The sequence below is a fragment of the Arvicanthis niloticus genome, chromosome 29 (assembly GCF_011762505.2).
Source record: "Arvicanthis niloticus isolate mArvNil1 chromosome 29, mArvNil1.pat.X, whole genome shotgun sequence".
Classification (NCBI taxonomy): Eukaryota; Metazoa; Chordata; class Mammalia; order Rodentia; family Muridae; genus Arvicanthis; species Arvicanthis niloticus.
In genome coordinates, this window is record NC_133437.1 from 23050920 (window position 1) to 23066845 (window position 15926).

Genomic DNA, 15926 nt, shown 5'->3' on the forward strand with positions numbered 1-15926 from the left:
AGCCACTTGTGGCAGATGTAACTCCACGAATCTGGAGTGTTTCTCATCCTGATTCATCCCATCAACTTGTATGGCATTATCAGCTATTCTATTATTACTTGGGTGTGATCATGCCAGAGTATTATCTAATAAAGCCAATTTGTTAAAGGAAATATGAAGACATCCACCAGCTGATATCCCACAAGAAACTTCAGCATACATTACACTCAACATTTATTTGCAGTAATGCATTCACATTTAAAGATAAATAGAAACTTTTCTTTAGGTTCAACAATACTTTTTATAATAGCCAAGTATTTCCATTCTGAATGTCATATATAGGTACTGCTTTCTAGGAAGATAAAGATCTCCCAAGATTTCAAAACCACCCTAAACACAGTTTTCCAATAGAGAATGTAATTTACTTTGAACTAAACAGTACCCATACAGTCAATCAGCCAGATAACTGTTCCATAATTAAGATTTCCTTCCATACCAATAAACATTATAAACTTTAGTTACTTGAGGGTAAACTGTGTAATTAAAAAATATGAAATTAAAATGTCTGAAAACTTTCATATTTAGAAAACCTTATTTTAATCTTTATCTAGCGATAGTGGTAGTACTCACATTAACTATGAAGAAAGTACTAGAATCATTACCTCAGCATATAAAGAAAGAAATGTCCCCAAACAAAAATGAAACTTAAATATTAACTAGCAACAGTCAGAGAGAGTGGAGGGAAAAGGATGGACCCCCTACGTGTGCTAGTGTATGGAAGGCATTCTTTAACACCAACATGCTTTCTATAAACGCAGAAGACAAACAAGCCTCTGAAGAAAAACCCCACCAGGAACCACTTAAGTTCCTGGTTTAAAAAGATTTTAGGATGAAATACAAAAATACATACATATGCCATTTGTAGCCAATCAGTTGCTGAATATTACAATCTGGTTTTGGCCATATAAAAATTACTGACTCAACAACTGATCTTATTTATTATTTTTTATTGTATCTTAGCAAAAATACATTTTAGACAGCACTAAATAAGAATTAGTAAAAATTTTTTTCAATGTTTCTGTAAACTGGCTATGGGACATAGCTAAACTAAGACATTATTATCAAGAATTCAAATACACGGCAAACAGTCAGCAGCTGGGCTTTCAAAGCTTTGCTTTGCTTCCTCTATGCATCTCAGTTTAAAGTCAGGAAGCAAATCATTTTCCCTTCGCCGCTCCAGTCCCGTGGTACCTGTGTTCTCCAACAGCGTCTTTGGGGTGTTGGGTCTGTTAATGATCTCCACAAGCTGGTGCAATACCATGGGGATGTAAGGCTGCATCTCTATACCTATTACGTCACAGGAAGAGAGAGCAACGAGACACTTCAGACACTGTCACTAACACTCGGCTTCCCTTGTAACTGTGAACAAGTCAGTCAGTCACTCTCCCTTCCTCCCTCCCTCCCTCAACTCACACAGAAACTTAAAAAAAATCAAAAATAAGGCAGAACGGTGATGAAGATGATTAAGGCATACAGCTCAAAGGAAAACAATCTCACCCATTTGAATTGATATTTCCCCAATCGCCCAGGTGGCATTGTTGCAGACTGAAATAAACTCTGGATTTAGATTGGTTCCCAATATTGGCATGAAATCAGCTAGGAAAACAAAAACAACAACAAAAGAATGAAATACAGCTATGCAGTACACTTGTCAACAGCAAGCTTTTTACTTTTAGAGGAAATCTAGATAGAAACTGAAATCAAAGCTAAAATAAGTTTTATAATAAAACAAACAATACAGTATCAATTCTGAAACTGATAAAAATATGAAAATAAGTATCTTTAAAGGAGCTGGTAATACTTTCTTTAAAACTACAAGAGGCAGCATCAAGCTACTGAATTTCCACGAGGCTTCAGTATTAAGTACGCTTCAGGTAGCAGTTCACTATTGCACTTACTTTTACCTTCTGTGTCTGGATGTGTGCCTGACTGCCTGCCTATGTGTGTCTAGACGCGCACACCTCCCCCCATCAACACTAGTAATACTAATCTATGTTAAACAGAATGTCTACATACTGTACAACTCCACAGACAGCAAACCTAATTCAGGTTGAGAACCACTATCAATTTAATAACCATTGTGGTTGATAATATCACCAAAAAGAGGGACAGCTACTTTCCAAATATCTTCTAAAGAAGTATAAAAAAACTGGAGCCAGAGAGAAAAATAGCTCAATGTCTAAAAGAACTTGCTGCTTTCTGAGAGGACCAATATTCAGTTCCCAGCAGTCATATTAGGTGGCTCAAATTGTAACTAGCTACAGGAGACACTGTCCTTTGGCCTCGTTGGATGTGTCTACAAACAGTCTACTAATGCATGCTGGCATACACATATGAACATCAATACAAATAATCTTTAAATAAAAACAAACATATACAACCATCTATGAAAACTTTAGAAAAACCAACCAAACAAACAACAAACTCACAAAAAAACCCTGATAAACCCACAGACCTCTACTCTAAAGCCTGGAATCAAATTGAAGCTTAGTGTCTAGACTTAACTGTTAATTTACAGCAAATACTGAGAAATGGAGTGTGTGTTAAAGGCATCAGAGGTGGGATCAGTACACTAAAATGACTGTAAACTCATGACAAAATCTTGGATCCTTTTAGCAATGAAAAACCATTACAAGAAAGAGACTTAAGAGTTAAGTTCGAAAATAATGAGTTTACATCAACAACATGGTGGCAGCCAAAGTACATGACCTGAAACTGAAAATGGGCCCTCAGACAAAGTTATTAAATTAACAGGCTGGCAAGCCAAGGACAGGTAAGATTCTACACAGAGCCTTACCCACCTAAGACATAAATGCATTGCTTTTGATAATGCATATTCCACAATGGGTAAGGAAGGCATTCTTGTCAGAACAACCTAAGACAAGTCCAGTCTTATTTATGCAGTCATAAGTGGAGAGCTTTAGGAGCTGCCTGGCAGGAATCTGACATTAGGTATTTTCTTAGGCTAGAACAAAGAAGTAGACTTCAGGCATGAAAATGACTTTGGGCTAGAATAGGGAAGTAGGCTCAGATATTTTGGTCATCCTGATAAGCCCTTAGAAATAGTGATTATTGGTGTTTATTGTCTTGCTTGTTCCTTGACTATCTGCATCTATTGTATTGCTAGTTCCTCAACCTAGAACTGATCTTAATACTTGCATGTAATTAAAATGGTATAAAAGCAAATGGGAGGGGGGATGGGACAGGGGGTTTATGGGGGCGGGGGGAATGGGACGGGGGTTTATGGGGGAGGGATGGGACGGGGGTTTATGGGGGGGGATGGGACAGGGGGTTTATGGGGGAGGTGGGAAAGGGGGTTTATGGAGGGGGGATGGGACAGGGGGTTTATGGGGGGGGATGGGATAACATCTGAAATATAAATAAATAAAATGTCCAATAAAAATATTATCATTAAAAAAAATCATGGTCTTTGCATCTATAAACAACAAGCAACACGGAAAACATGGCTTAATGAGTATCACCAAAAGGTTTGTTACACATTTATGTAAGTAGCTTCTCATTACAATGTATTATAATTTAGAGTACTAAGTCAAAACTTGAACGACTTAACATATCATTGACATTATTTAAAATCTAGAAACAGTTAAGATTCAAAAGCATATTCCTACTGGGTGTGATGGCACATGTTTAACCCCAGTGCTGGGAGGCAGAGGCAGGAAATCTAGGCCAGTCAGAACTACATAAGAAGACAAAAACCAAAACCAAAAAACAAATTCATATTGTTATAAGTTAATGCTACATTAATTAAACAATTGCAACCTAACATTCTTTATAAACTGATACTATTCAAACACCCCCAGATACAGTGGTAATTCAGTAGATGTTAAAGGAAATGACACAGTTCCCCCAATCCTGTAAAGTGTGCACTTTTTTTAAAAAGATAAAATAAACAATTAAAACAGATAGAACACCTCACAGCCAAAGCAGAAAACATCCTTACCTATACAAGGCTTAACATGCTGAAAGCAAGCTTTAGTCAGATCACCTAGTAATGCGAAAGAACTCTGCCGAACTTCGGGCATTTTATCCTGTAAGAAGTAAGAAGAAATTAACTTCTTGTAACAACAAAGAAGCAGGTTCCAAGTCACCCACTGGTACAAGTCTTTAAAAGTCTTACCTGCATGCACTGATACATTAGTGTTAGGATGTTACTTCGGGCCACTAGCTGCTCAATGTTGCCTCCCAGGCCTTCAGCCAGGCCACTGAGTAAGTCAAGAGCCACAATCATAAAATCTTTATCTGGAGCTTCATATTGCTCTGGTTGAGCATTGTTTAGCTGAAATTAAATATATTATCTTTATTGCTGCACACTGAAAAAGTATACACACACACACACACACACACACACACTCATTATTTATACCTATCTCTAAGAAAAGTTTGACAGTGAGGAAGGAGAAAATAACTTAAAAAAAAAAAAATGTATATACACACATACCATGGCTTGTGCTAGAGTCTTCTGTACTAGGTTTACACAACGCTGATATACAGGTTCACAATACGGAAGGAAGCCAGACTGCAAGGCTGTGGCAACAGATGAGAGGCACTAAAAAGAACCAAGCACACACACTAAGTTTTAGATACAGTAGAGAATACAAGTGCTTTAAAGCAAGTAAAAAGGTCTCATTTATGAACTGATTCTATAATGCTATCATGGCAGGCTTATCTTCTTAAACTTGATTCATAGTAAATTTGTCAATTCATCAGATAAGAACTTAACCTAACACTGTATCGGGTATTATAAGTAATCTACATATGATTTAAACTGTACACAACGTGTAGAGGACATGTACACGTTTGTGTATAACAAATATGACATGTAACTTGAACATAACAACAGATTTTTGAGTTTGAGGACGTAAGTCTGTCAGGTAGACTATTGTGCCTATGGTACAGTAGTGGCATGACTGTTAACAAAATAACCAATTACTTTATAATTTCATCAGAGGCCTGTTCTGCAGGAACATACTTCATACTCGGTACCTAGGCTAAGTAGTCATAAATTAATGATACCTTTAACCTTGGACAGAGAAGCTTCTTTTCTTGCATTGGGAAGCAGTCAAAAGCTGAGTATGACTTCTGAATGCTCAGCCCTAAATGAGCTATATATAACCCCACTCCAAATTCAGTGAACATCAAAGAAGAGGGGTTAGGAAGAAGATAAAAGATGGAGGGTGAGGAATAGTGCTAGGATATGCTGTCTTCTGGATATGACTCGGTCATTACACTCAGGAACTCACAATGGCACAACATCAAGCTAGTCAATATTCTAGAACAGATGGGAGGGGACTGTGAGGGCCACCCCTAGTTGGTAACTGACAAAACTACTAAACAACAGGATAAGCAGTTTTCTTTAGGGGTGTGGCCTCTGGTAGGTAGCTCATGTTCTAGTAGACAGTCCCATACCCACGAACATACAGGAAGTCAATATTAACTAGAATCAACAGGTTATTTATGAAAAAACAAAACAAAAAAACAAAACAAAACAAAAAACCCAAAACCAAACCAAGATATGGTGATATACTCTTTTAATTCCAGACCCTAGGAGACATGTACTTTGGGTGAGTGGTAGGGTGGGTGGGTGTTGCAATTTTAACAGTGGGAGAGGTAATTTGGGTTAAATATGACCAAGATACATTCTACTGTCAAAAAACCAAATTCTGCAAAAAGCAAGTTATATGCCTATTCTACAACTCAACAGAAATTGTTCTGAAAAACTGATATTTTACCACATATACACATTTTGGTTCAGGATATGTATGTCTGTGATTAAATGACACTGTCAGAATAACTAAACATCACCAGGTCAGTATACCTCGAGTAAAGGGAAAAGATCTTTGTCTTCATCCTTTAACATGTTCCATTTCTGGATCAGAGGAGGCATTAGCATCTGAATATATTCCTGTTTACAGTAATGAAAAACAAAAGGCTTCACCATTTGCAGACATGTCCGTCTTACGTCTATGTAAATTAAAACCCGTCTGGAGCGACTGTGCTGAATTTTCACATTTTAAGACATACTCTTCATAGTTCCCTTAACCTTTTTTTTCTGCTCTGTCTCCACCTTTTAATTCATATGACCCTGATTTAAAGTAATCTATATCTTTTATAAAAGAAATTGTGGTATCAGTAAGTACCGTAATTCCATCAAAACCCACTAGTCCTCCCCCCGCCCCCAACAGTCTTACTATGCAGCCCTGGCCTGGAATTTACTATGTAGTCAGAGCTGGCCCCAAAGCCTGAGATCCATTGACCTCTGCCTCCCACGTGCTGGTACTAAGTTGTGTCATCAAACCCAGCATCATCTGTAACTTGTTAAATCACAAGTTTTAAAAAAAAAAAAAAAGATTTATTTATATATTTTATGTATATGAGTACACCACTGCTCTCTTCAGACACACCAGAAGAGGGCATCGGATCACATTACAGATGGTTGTGAGCCACCATGTGGGTGCTGGGAATTGAAACCATGACCTCTGGAAGAACAGCCAGTGCTCTTAACCACAGAAACATCTCTTCAGCCCAAATCACAAGTTTTATTCTCAAGTGATAAACTGTTTTGGTGTGGGAAGGGCTGGCTGTGGCCTATAACATGACTTGTTTTATAATATCACATTAATTAAACAAAAGGTTAAAATGTGACCTAACTCCTCAACTAACCAAACCAGCCAATATCAAAGCAAAATAAAAGCAAACCTACAAAGCGTCTTGCTTGAATTTTGAGCATAATTTAAAACAAGAGTGAGTTACGATTACTAATAACACATTTCCTACAGTGACCATATACCTTATCAGACAGTCATCAGCAGAGACATTTGACTCAGCTTACGTTTTAGAAAGCACCACAGACAAGACACTCTGCACTGCTGTTCAGCATTTCAGCCTGTCCTTTCCATTCTGTTTCATATAGTAGACCCCTAATGCCCTGCACACTCTGAAGAGGAAGTAACGTGAACAGATGCAGCATCTTTGAAGGCAGTGTTAATGAAATGGTACTTACAGGGAACTACGTAAATGAGCAAATCCAGAGTATAAAATCTACCATCTTTACTCCGGACACTTTAAACTGTGTTCATGATATGCTATTACTAATTTCTGTACTAACCATAAGCTTATTTGAACTGCTACCTCTTTAAGATTTATATTTTCAAAGGTGGAAAAGCTCACTGTTCATACTTTCCAGTCTTTTTACTTTGGAATATTCACTATGCATTGATTGCAGCTTATTGTAATGTCCCCATAGCAGTCACTCTCAGGGCCTTACTGGTTTGTTTAAATGATGTCCCACTGAATCTGCCAGGGTCCCTATGGCATCATACAGAATGAGCAGGTTCTTATGCTGGTATTTGCTGAAGGCGAAGACGAGGGTATCGAGTATATAAGCAAGGTAAGGGACAAGCTCTGTACAAGCCTCCTCTTCTAATGTAGCGAAGGCACTACAATTAGAAAAACAAACAAACAAAATGAAAAACAACAAATGAAGTCTCAGTCCGTAGATGATTACACTTTACATCATATATATCTCACTGATTCACTCTGTATGCTTACTTTGGGTTTAAAATATTTTTCATTAAAAATTATTTATGTGTAGATGCTCGAGTCTGTGTACGTGGCACCATGTGTGTGCAGGAGCTCTTGACAATCATAACAAGCATCTAATTCCTGAAATGGAATTATAGATGGTGGTGAGTAGACATGTACTGCTGGGAACTGAACCCGGGCCCTCTGTAAGAGCAGTTCAGTGTCTGTAAGTGTTGAGCCATCTCCCCAGCTCAACCTCTCTCTTTCTAAAATTTAAAGACAGGGTCTCATTATGTAGCTCTGCTGGCCTTGAACCACTTTGTAGCCACTGTGGCATTGAACACAGAACCACAACCTGCCTCTGTACCTAAGTTTGAGACTAAAGCTGGCACCACTACAGCTGGTAGTCTAGACTAGCCTCAAACTTGCTATGTAGCCCAGAAATGACCTGGACCGATCCTCACCTTTGGTCTTGACATGACAGGCATACATCACCATGTCCAAGTCACGTCCTGAGGATGAAGCCCAGGACTTTATGTATGTTAATAAGCAGTTACTCTACAAATGGAACAACATCTTGGCCTTAGTTTTCCTTTCATTTTTGTTTTGTTTTATTTTTGTTTTTGATACAGGGTTTCCTTATTTTTTTTAAAAAAAGATTATTTTATTTATATGACTACACTGTAGTTATCTTCAGACACAGCAGAAGGCGGCATCGGACCCCATTATAGATGGCTGTAAGCCACCATATGGTTGCTGGGAATTGAACTCAGGACCTCTGGAAGAGCAGTCAGTGCTCTTAACCACTGAGCCATCTTTCCAGCCCCTGATACAGGGTTTCTATGTGTAGCCCTGGCTGTCCAGGAACCTGCTCCATAGACCAGGCTGACTTCAAATTTAGAGATCTGCATACAAAGGAATATGTCCTCACTGCCTGGTTCCTTTTTCTAAAAATGTATTTCTTTGTTTTATTTATGTGAGTACACAGTACAATGCCCCATTATAGATGGTTGTGAGCCACCATGTTGTTGCTGGGAATTGAACTCAGGACCTGGAAGAACAGTCAGTGCTCTTAACTGCTGAACCATCTCTCCAGACCATTAAAATACTTTTTAGAAAAAAAAAACACTTTAGATGATGGAATGAGGAAGAAATCAAAGGTTTATACCTTTAACTAAGAGTCCCATTTTGTTTAGTTAAAACCATTAGTAAAAATATTTCTGAGCACCCATGAAATGGCAATGTGTAAACACTCCAGAGCCAATTAGTGCTATTAATATTTAACCAACAAAACCTAAATTTCCCATCATAACTGCAGCATTTTGTGGTATAAAAATCTCTGGTTCGAAACCAGGCTCCCATCTTTATAATGGACACTGCGTTATGTATCTGTCCTACCTGCAAGCAGCTTCTTGTACTCTCTTGTTGCTATCCAGGATACGCTTCAGCAATTCTGTCATTAATGGCTTCAGGTATGTATCTGGTGGCTGGCTGACTACCCAGTGTGCATAGCGGCTAAGAGTCCAGCAGGTGATGGAACGAACAAGAGCCTTTTTATCAGAGAGGCACTGAATAAGGTGAGGAATGAGCTCGGGCAGATATGGAATCATGCCTTGCATGCAACCTAGGAAAGAACAGCAATCTTTCAAAAGTGCTAAACTCAAATGTATATAGAAAGAACATGGCATCCATAAAGAAACATTTAATGTATTTCCAGTGCTACAAATAGAAAAGCTGACACCAAACTATTGAAAAGTAACAAATCAGAGTTAATTGTTCCCAGGTATCTTAAAGGAGGTTAAGATTTTATTCCATTTTTTTTTGTCATAAAATTTCTGGTTTTCAAAAGTGACTATAAATATTTTGTGACAGATATAAAGATAGGACATAAAATAATGATGACAAGTTCCTAGATAATGTTATCAAATTTCTAGATTTACCTGGGGAATAAAGTTATTTTACAAGAAATAGCCCTCATGCATCTGATTTCTTTTAGTTTCATTTACTATGACAAAAACACACATACAGCATATGGTCGAAATAGCTGGCTGGGATCAGACGTAAGTCTGCAATTGTTTATACCTAGTAGAAGCTTACCTTAGGGTGGCTTCTGAACTCAGCCATCTCTTTAGTTGTGTGGACTGATCTTGTGTACCACATCTGGCATTGCAAGCAGAGCCAGGAAGTACGTAAATTTAGGGCCAAGTCTCAGCTTACTTAGTTAACAACTCCTCACAGTAGCTTAGCCTTATTAATATCTATCAAAAACCTTGTAATTCAAGCTGGACTTACCTTCAGCAATTGCTCCTAAAACCAGGATACCAGATTCTTTTACAACCCATTCATGATGGAAAAGCAATTCTTTCAAAAGTGGCAAAATGTGGGGCAAAAGCTCATCACGATAAACATTTGCCAGAACGTCGAGAGCAGCAGCAGAACATTTTCCTGAGGAAATGAAGATTGTGACAGAATTAGCCAATTTACTAAAATACTTTTTTTTTTGTACTTGATTACAGAATTTTCCTATATCCTTTTGGAAAGTCAAATGTTCTATTCAACCCAATGCTTCTAAAAGGCCATGGCTATTGTTAAAATTCCATGACAAAATGTACTCACTTTAAGCAAGCAAACACAAGGTCACACTTAAGACTGAGTTCTACCTGGGGCCAGGCCTGGTGGCTTATGTTTACAACCCCAGCATTTGGGGAATCTCTCAAAAGCCAGCCTGCTTGACACTGAGTTCCAGGTCAGTTAAGGCTACATTATACCCTGTCTCAAAAATAAAACTAATGAGTAAACAATATACAAAATACAAACTGAGTTCTATATAAGGGTTCTAAGTAGCCGTTAATTGGGAATCAAGTCTATCATTTCTTATTTGGGAGTTAAACAAGTATAAATTAAAAGTAATTACCATATAAAATAAAAAATGGCAGAAATTTTTTTTTTTTACAAAGGACTATAACCCAGCTAAGATTTCATTAACAAGATAATTAAAATAATAAGGATATAAAGCATAAACTTTTTTCAATATGAACAAATATGAGCAAATAGTTGATCACAAACTTTAGTTAGCAGCAAAAATTCTATATAATAGTAAAAGCTGCTATATTCTATATAATAGTAAAAGCTGCTATATTCTATATAATAGTAAAAGCTGCTATATTGCCAACAATAAACACTTAATCTGATAGAAAGTCTTAATTATACAAATGGTAGATTTGCATAAATGAATAGCATACAGGCAAACAACAGAAGAAATTTTCTGTGTGCTGAAGATACTCAGAAGAGTAGCATACTATATATAATCTGGTGTCAATTTTAGAAACTTGGCATTTCCACTAAAAGGCTCAATAGGATTTTCCATATGTGCAAATAGCTCCTGGCAGGGCACGAAGGTAAATGGGATATAAGCACTTGCTATCAGCCCGTCTATCTTCACCGCTCTTCAGGAGTCCCTTCTTACCTAAGGTTACTGGAATGATTACATGTGATGTGCACAAAGTCTCTGGCACAGTGCATAGCAAATAAGACATCTAAAAGCTTTAAGATTACACGTACGAAATTAAGCAGGCAAAATAGAAATTATGTACTCTAGGGTGACACAGATCACAAGACAATCATAAGTTATTAAAAATTCCAACACTTTAAATTAATAAGGGGTGAGTCCATACCAGGGTGTTTTAGTTGTAGGGGTGTCTAGTAATGTATGGGGACACTGCTGATTGCCATAATTTGTATGTAAAAAAGCAGCATATTATAATGTATAGGACAATCCTCAAAAAATGAAATTATCTGAACTCAAATGTGAATAATGTCAAGGGTAGGAAATCCTAAACTAGAGCAGCGGGGTTTAAAAACAAGAAAAACCAAAAGAAGAGCCACAAGCCGAGGTTCTCACCACGTGGGTACCACACTGTGGCGGCTAAGGGCATCTTTTAACCAAGGAAATAAATGGCATTTCAGTATATTAAGCTAGAGGCAGTAGCATGCAGTCTTCCTTGACATGTAGATCCAATTATTTTGTAAAATTAGAACTAGTTTTTAGAAGACTCGCCATGATCTAGTCTATGGCTGAAAAAGAATGTGATAAGGGCCTCCAGGTGGAATTCCAAGGCTTCAGTCCAAACCAGGTAAGCAAGCAGGCTGCTACTCTTCAATTAAGAGCGAGTGTGGGCACCAGACTGGAGAGATGGCTCAGCAGGTAGTTTGCTGCTCTTGCAGGACTGGGGTTCAATTCCCAGCACTCACATGGTAGCTCATAACCACCTGTAACTGCACTTTCAGGGTATCTGATGCCCTCTTCTGGCCTCCTCAGGCACCAATCACTTGATGTAGAGACATGCAGGCAAACACTTAAACCAAATAACAGCAACTTAAAACAAAAACTGGGACATGGGTCAGAATGCCAGTTCTACAGGTGATGAGTTTTCAGGTTTGTCAGGGAGGGAGAAAACAAAATGGAGAACCTCCCTATTCTTAATGCCAATTATATCAAGCACACAAAAACTTGCTGGGAAGACAGGAGAAGCCTTTTAAATAATGCAATGATGTTCAGGGCACAGTAATGGTGCATGGCAGTAATCTATGCACTCAGGAAACGAAAGGCAAATGGACTGATATAATTTAGAGGTCAGCCTGGTCTAGACAGTGAAATCCAGACCATCCGGGGCTACACAGTGAGACTCTGACTAGGAGAATAATCCAACAAACAAGGTAAATATGATGATCATTAATTACAAGAACATGCTATAATGAAAATAAAAACCCAAGATTCCTAGTTATATTCATTAGTGACAACAGGACAAGCGACATGAACATGAGAAACAGACACTGGTGCTGGTGTGGGAAGTACATCGGTGCAGCCCCATGAAGAGCATGCTGTGGTCAGAGTCCCATGGCCCAGTGGCCTTGTACTGAATACATTTGCCAACAGAAGAAGTCAGTCCACATAAAAACCTGGACCTCAACATTCATCGAGCACTACTCCCCACACCAAAATGGGAAACACAATGCAAGTATCTTCCAACTGATACAAGAAAGAACTATGGATACAGGCTACAAAGTGGATGACCCTTATCAGACTAAGTAAAAGCTGGCCAGGAACGGCTAAGTAGCAAATCCTCACTTACTCAGGTTCCAGTCAGAAATTGTATCGTCATCATCAATTTCATCATCGTCGTCCTCTTCCTCCTCAATCCCATCCTCCTCATGCTGCTGAGCCACTGTCCTTGAGCGATGAAACCGTGGCCGAATATCCTGCTCACTATCAGGGATGGTCTCATCTTCTTCAACATCACCCTGTAGTTGTTTTAGGCAGAAACCTTCAGTGGCTACTCTACTTTAAGCTATTAATACCAATGTAAGTAAAAGAACCAGAACACTATATGGGTTGAGTCACACACAGGATTCTGGAGTTTATTTCCTGAGTGAGAACTACTCCCGTCTGCAGTAAACAGGTCCCTGGGAAAGGGACAATGAAGTACATGACACTTGGTAACTTAATAGGACCTGTCAACTATTACTTGGTACAATAAGACTAACCTGAATCAGATTCCCAGTGTATTTAAAATAAACCTCAGAGAGAATAAGATGGAGTAAAAAAAAAAATTTACAAACAACAACTACCACCCCCCCCCAAAAAAAAAACTCCAAATAAAGAAAAACCAAAGTCACTGTCAATTAAGGTATGACTTATTGCCATGAAAATTCATCATGCTTGTTCTATCTAGGAATATTTGAAGTCTACTATATGTAATAAGGAGTCTTTACATAGGGTCTATTCTAAATAAACATCCTACTGATCAAATTCAAAGCTTTATTATCAATATAGATATTATCCTCCCTAGTCAGAGAATGGTTTCCTTACCTTAAGCAGGATAATATCTATATCTGAGTACTTCATGCCATTCACTAACACAGGAATCAACCTAGAAAGAATTCATGAAACAAAGATCTAAATACTGACAGTTTTAAGTTTTCTTTAACAACCTTATCTATACTACTTAAACCAACAAGAGGCAATATAGTCTTTCAGAATATCCAGTGCTACATCACTGGCCCCTCCTCCCCCAATAACTCAAAGAATACAAACAGGATAGGTTTAAGAAACTTGGGCCAGCCGGGCAGTGGTGGCGCATGCCTTTAGTCCCAGCACTTGGGAAGCAGAGGCAGGCAGATTTCTGAGTTCGAGGCCAGCCTGGTCTACAGAGTCAGTTCCAGGACAGCCAAGGCTATACAGAGAAACCCTGTCTCGAAAAAAAAAAAAAAAACAAACCAAGGAAGGAAGGAAGGAAGGAAGGAAGGAAGGAAGGAAGGAAGGAAGGAAGGAAGGAAGGAAGGAACGAACTTGGGCCAGCCAACCTCAACGCTCAAAAGATTCTAAAATTGAAGACCAAAATAAGTAAACATTGCAATTAAGCTTATCTGTCTAGGTAGGACTTCAGGACGGTGTTCTGACTTCCACATGCCTGTTCTGGCACCCGTGGATTCGCCCCCCCAACGCAGGAACAAACTATTCTCATGTTTTTGAAAAGGTAATTCTGAAAGCCTACTGATAGCGATAATAAAGCGGCCACTTTGGAAGTCTGTGGTGTGAGGACGAGCGCTGAGAGTCTGAGTGTGTTGAGGACAAGCAGCACCGAGTGCAGGGTACTTACTTAGGCAGATGTCTTACAAGTACATCTTTGCATATTGGCTGTTCAGCCAAAGTCAGCCAGAATTCACAGGCCTCCAGAGCTACATTCTCATCTTGGTCTTGGGTCCTCTGCAGCATGTACTGTGAAGAGAATCCATACTGTTCACCAGCTTCATATGGACCAGGAATAATAAATTTAGCCCCGATGCCTTACACTGTAAATCACGATTTCCAACCTGTGCTTCTCTCTCTTTTTTAAAGCTCCCTATGTGCCTCTAAAACAAGGTTAAAATTTAAGAACCACTGCGTAAGAATGAAGTTTTTATTTGTATGCATTATTGATCAGATTCTATGCAGGGGCACAAAAGGAAACTGCTATATTTTCTGACATGTCAATGCTAATCAGAGAAAAGCAAAATTAACTCTACATACCTTCCTTAAAATAAAATAAATAAAATAAAAATAAAACAAAAACTTGTTATTTAAAAATAACAAGCCGTGTCTTGTAGACAGACTACTTTCTTTCTTTCTTTTTTTTTTTTTTTTTTTTTGAGACAGGGTTTCTCTGTGTAGTCCTGGCTGTCCTGGAACTCACTCTGTAGAACAGGCTGGCCTTGAACTCAGAAATCCGCCTGCCTCTGCCTCCCAAGTGCTAGGATTAAAGGCGTGCGCCACCACTGCCCCGCTTTTTTCCATATTTTAAAGTGATACATAAATCAATCACTTTAACTTGGAAAGGCAACAGATTTTTCCCCCTTTTGTTTTTGTCTTCTGCATAGGATCTCAGCAATTGGACTCACACTTAAGATCCTCCCCTTCTGTCTCCAAAGTGCTGGGGCCACAGGTATGCACCACTAAATCCTAGCTCTAACATTCCTAAAGTACAATTTGTGGTTTCAATAGGATGTTTTACTATGACCTCTGAACATACCAAGCTGAATTCACTCATGCAATTTCCCAGTATATCTGGGACTAGAATCAAAGTCAATTGATATATTTCTAGTACACTCTCTGTTTTGGACTGAAACACACTACATGGCAAAATATGGAAACCATCTCAGGCCTGCTCTACTACCTGTCAAATATTATGCTTCAGAATACTGCTGAATAAAGTATTACACAATAATAAATTAGGCTCCTTAGGTGTGACCTACACCAAGTTATAAAAATTTTAACTTTCTAATTAGCTTCAAATTCTTAACCTATTACAGCTGACTTCTGAGACAAAACAGACTCAAAGACATAACTTTTATACTTCTGGTTTGTTGAATCCAGCCAGAGTTTTCCTGTGCAATCCCTGCTGTCCTGGAACTCGCTCTACAGACTAGGATGTGCTCTACCACCAGCTTGCCAATGTCTGTCTGTATTAGAAACCTCAACCTTCCAGTAAGTCACAAAGTCACACAAATCATAGTGATAATGAAACTACAAACTGATAATTCAATTTTTAATTTTATTTTCTAATAATCCAAGAATACATAACCTAATAACCCCCAAATACCCGTAACTTGGCATACCATTTTTAATGAGAATTTTCTAGTTATGATGATCAGAACCTAGTCTCTATCTTTAAATAATTCCTCCAATAATATCTTAAATTCCACAAAAGAAAAAAATGACCAATGAGGATTTACAATTTAAAAACAATCATATCTATTTTATGTCTCGTCCCTCAAAGGTGTCAGAGAAAATCAGAAAATATCATCTT

At 38.3% G+C, this 15926-nt stretch overlaps 1 protein-coding gene across 4 annotated transcripts in view; it reads right to left on the reverse strand.

The window, feature by feature from the left end:
• Tnpo1 (transportin 1) overlaps nt 1-15926 on the reverse strand; it is an 84903-nt gene that overhangs the window by 12584 nt on the left and 56393 nt on the right. For all 4 annotated transcript variants that reach the window (XR_013108134.1, XM_076927269.1, XM_076927267.1 and 1 more), the window contains exons 9-20: nt 14241-14359; nt 13451-13511; nt 12714-12882; nt 9874-10026; nt 8980-9205; nt 7325-7496; nt 5876-5962; nt 4499-4606; nt 4178-4336; nt 4001-4088; nt 1537-1635; nt 1231-1326 (exon numbers count right to left, since the gene is read on the reverse strand). Coding sequence is in view for 3 of the 4 variants with exons in the window: in XM_076927269.1 (XP_076783384.1) it covers nt 1231-1326; nt 1537-1635; nt 4001-4088; nt 4178-4336; nt 4499-4606; nt 5876-5962; nt 7325-7496; nt 8980-9205; nt 9874-10026; nt 12714-12882; nt 13451-13511; nt 14241-14359 (1537 nt within the window). In the remaining variant the exon portion in view is untranslated. The remainder of the gene's footprint in view (nt 1-1230; nt 1327-1536; nt 1636-4000; nt 4089-4177; nt 4337-4498; nt 4607-5875; nt 5963-7324; nt 7497-8979; nt 9206-9873; nt 10027-12713; nt 12883-13450; nt 13512-14240; nt 14360-15926) is intronic.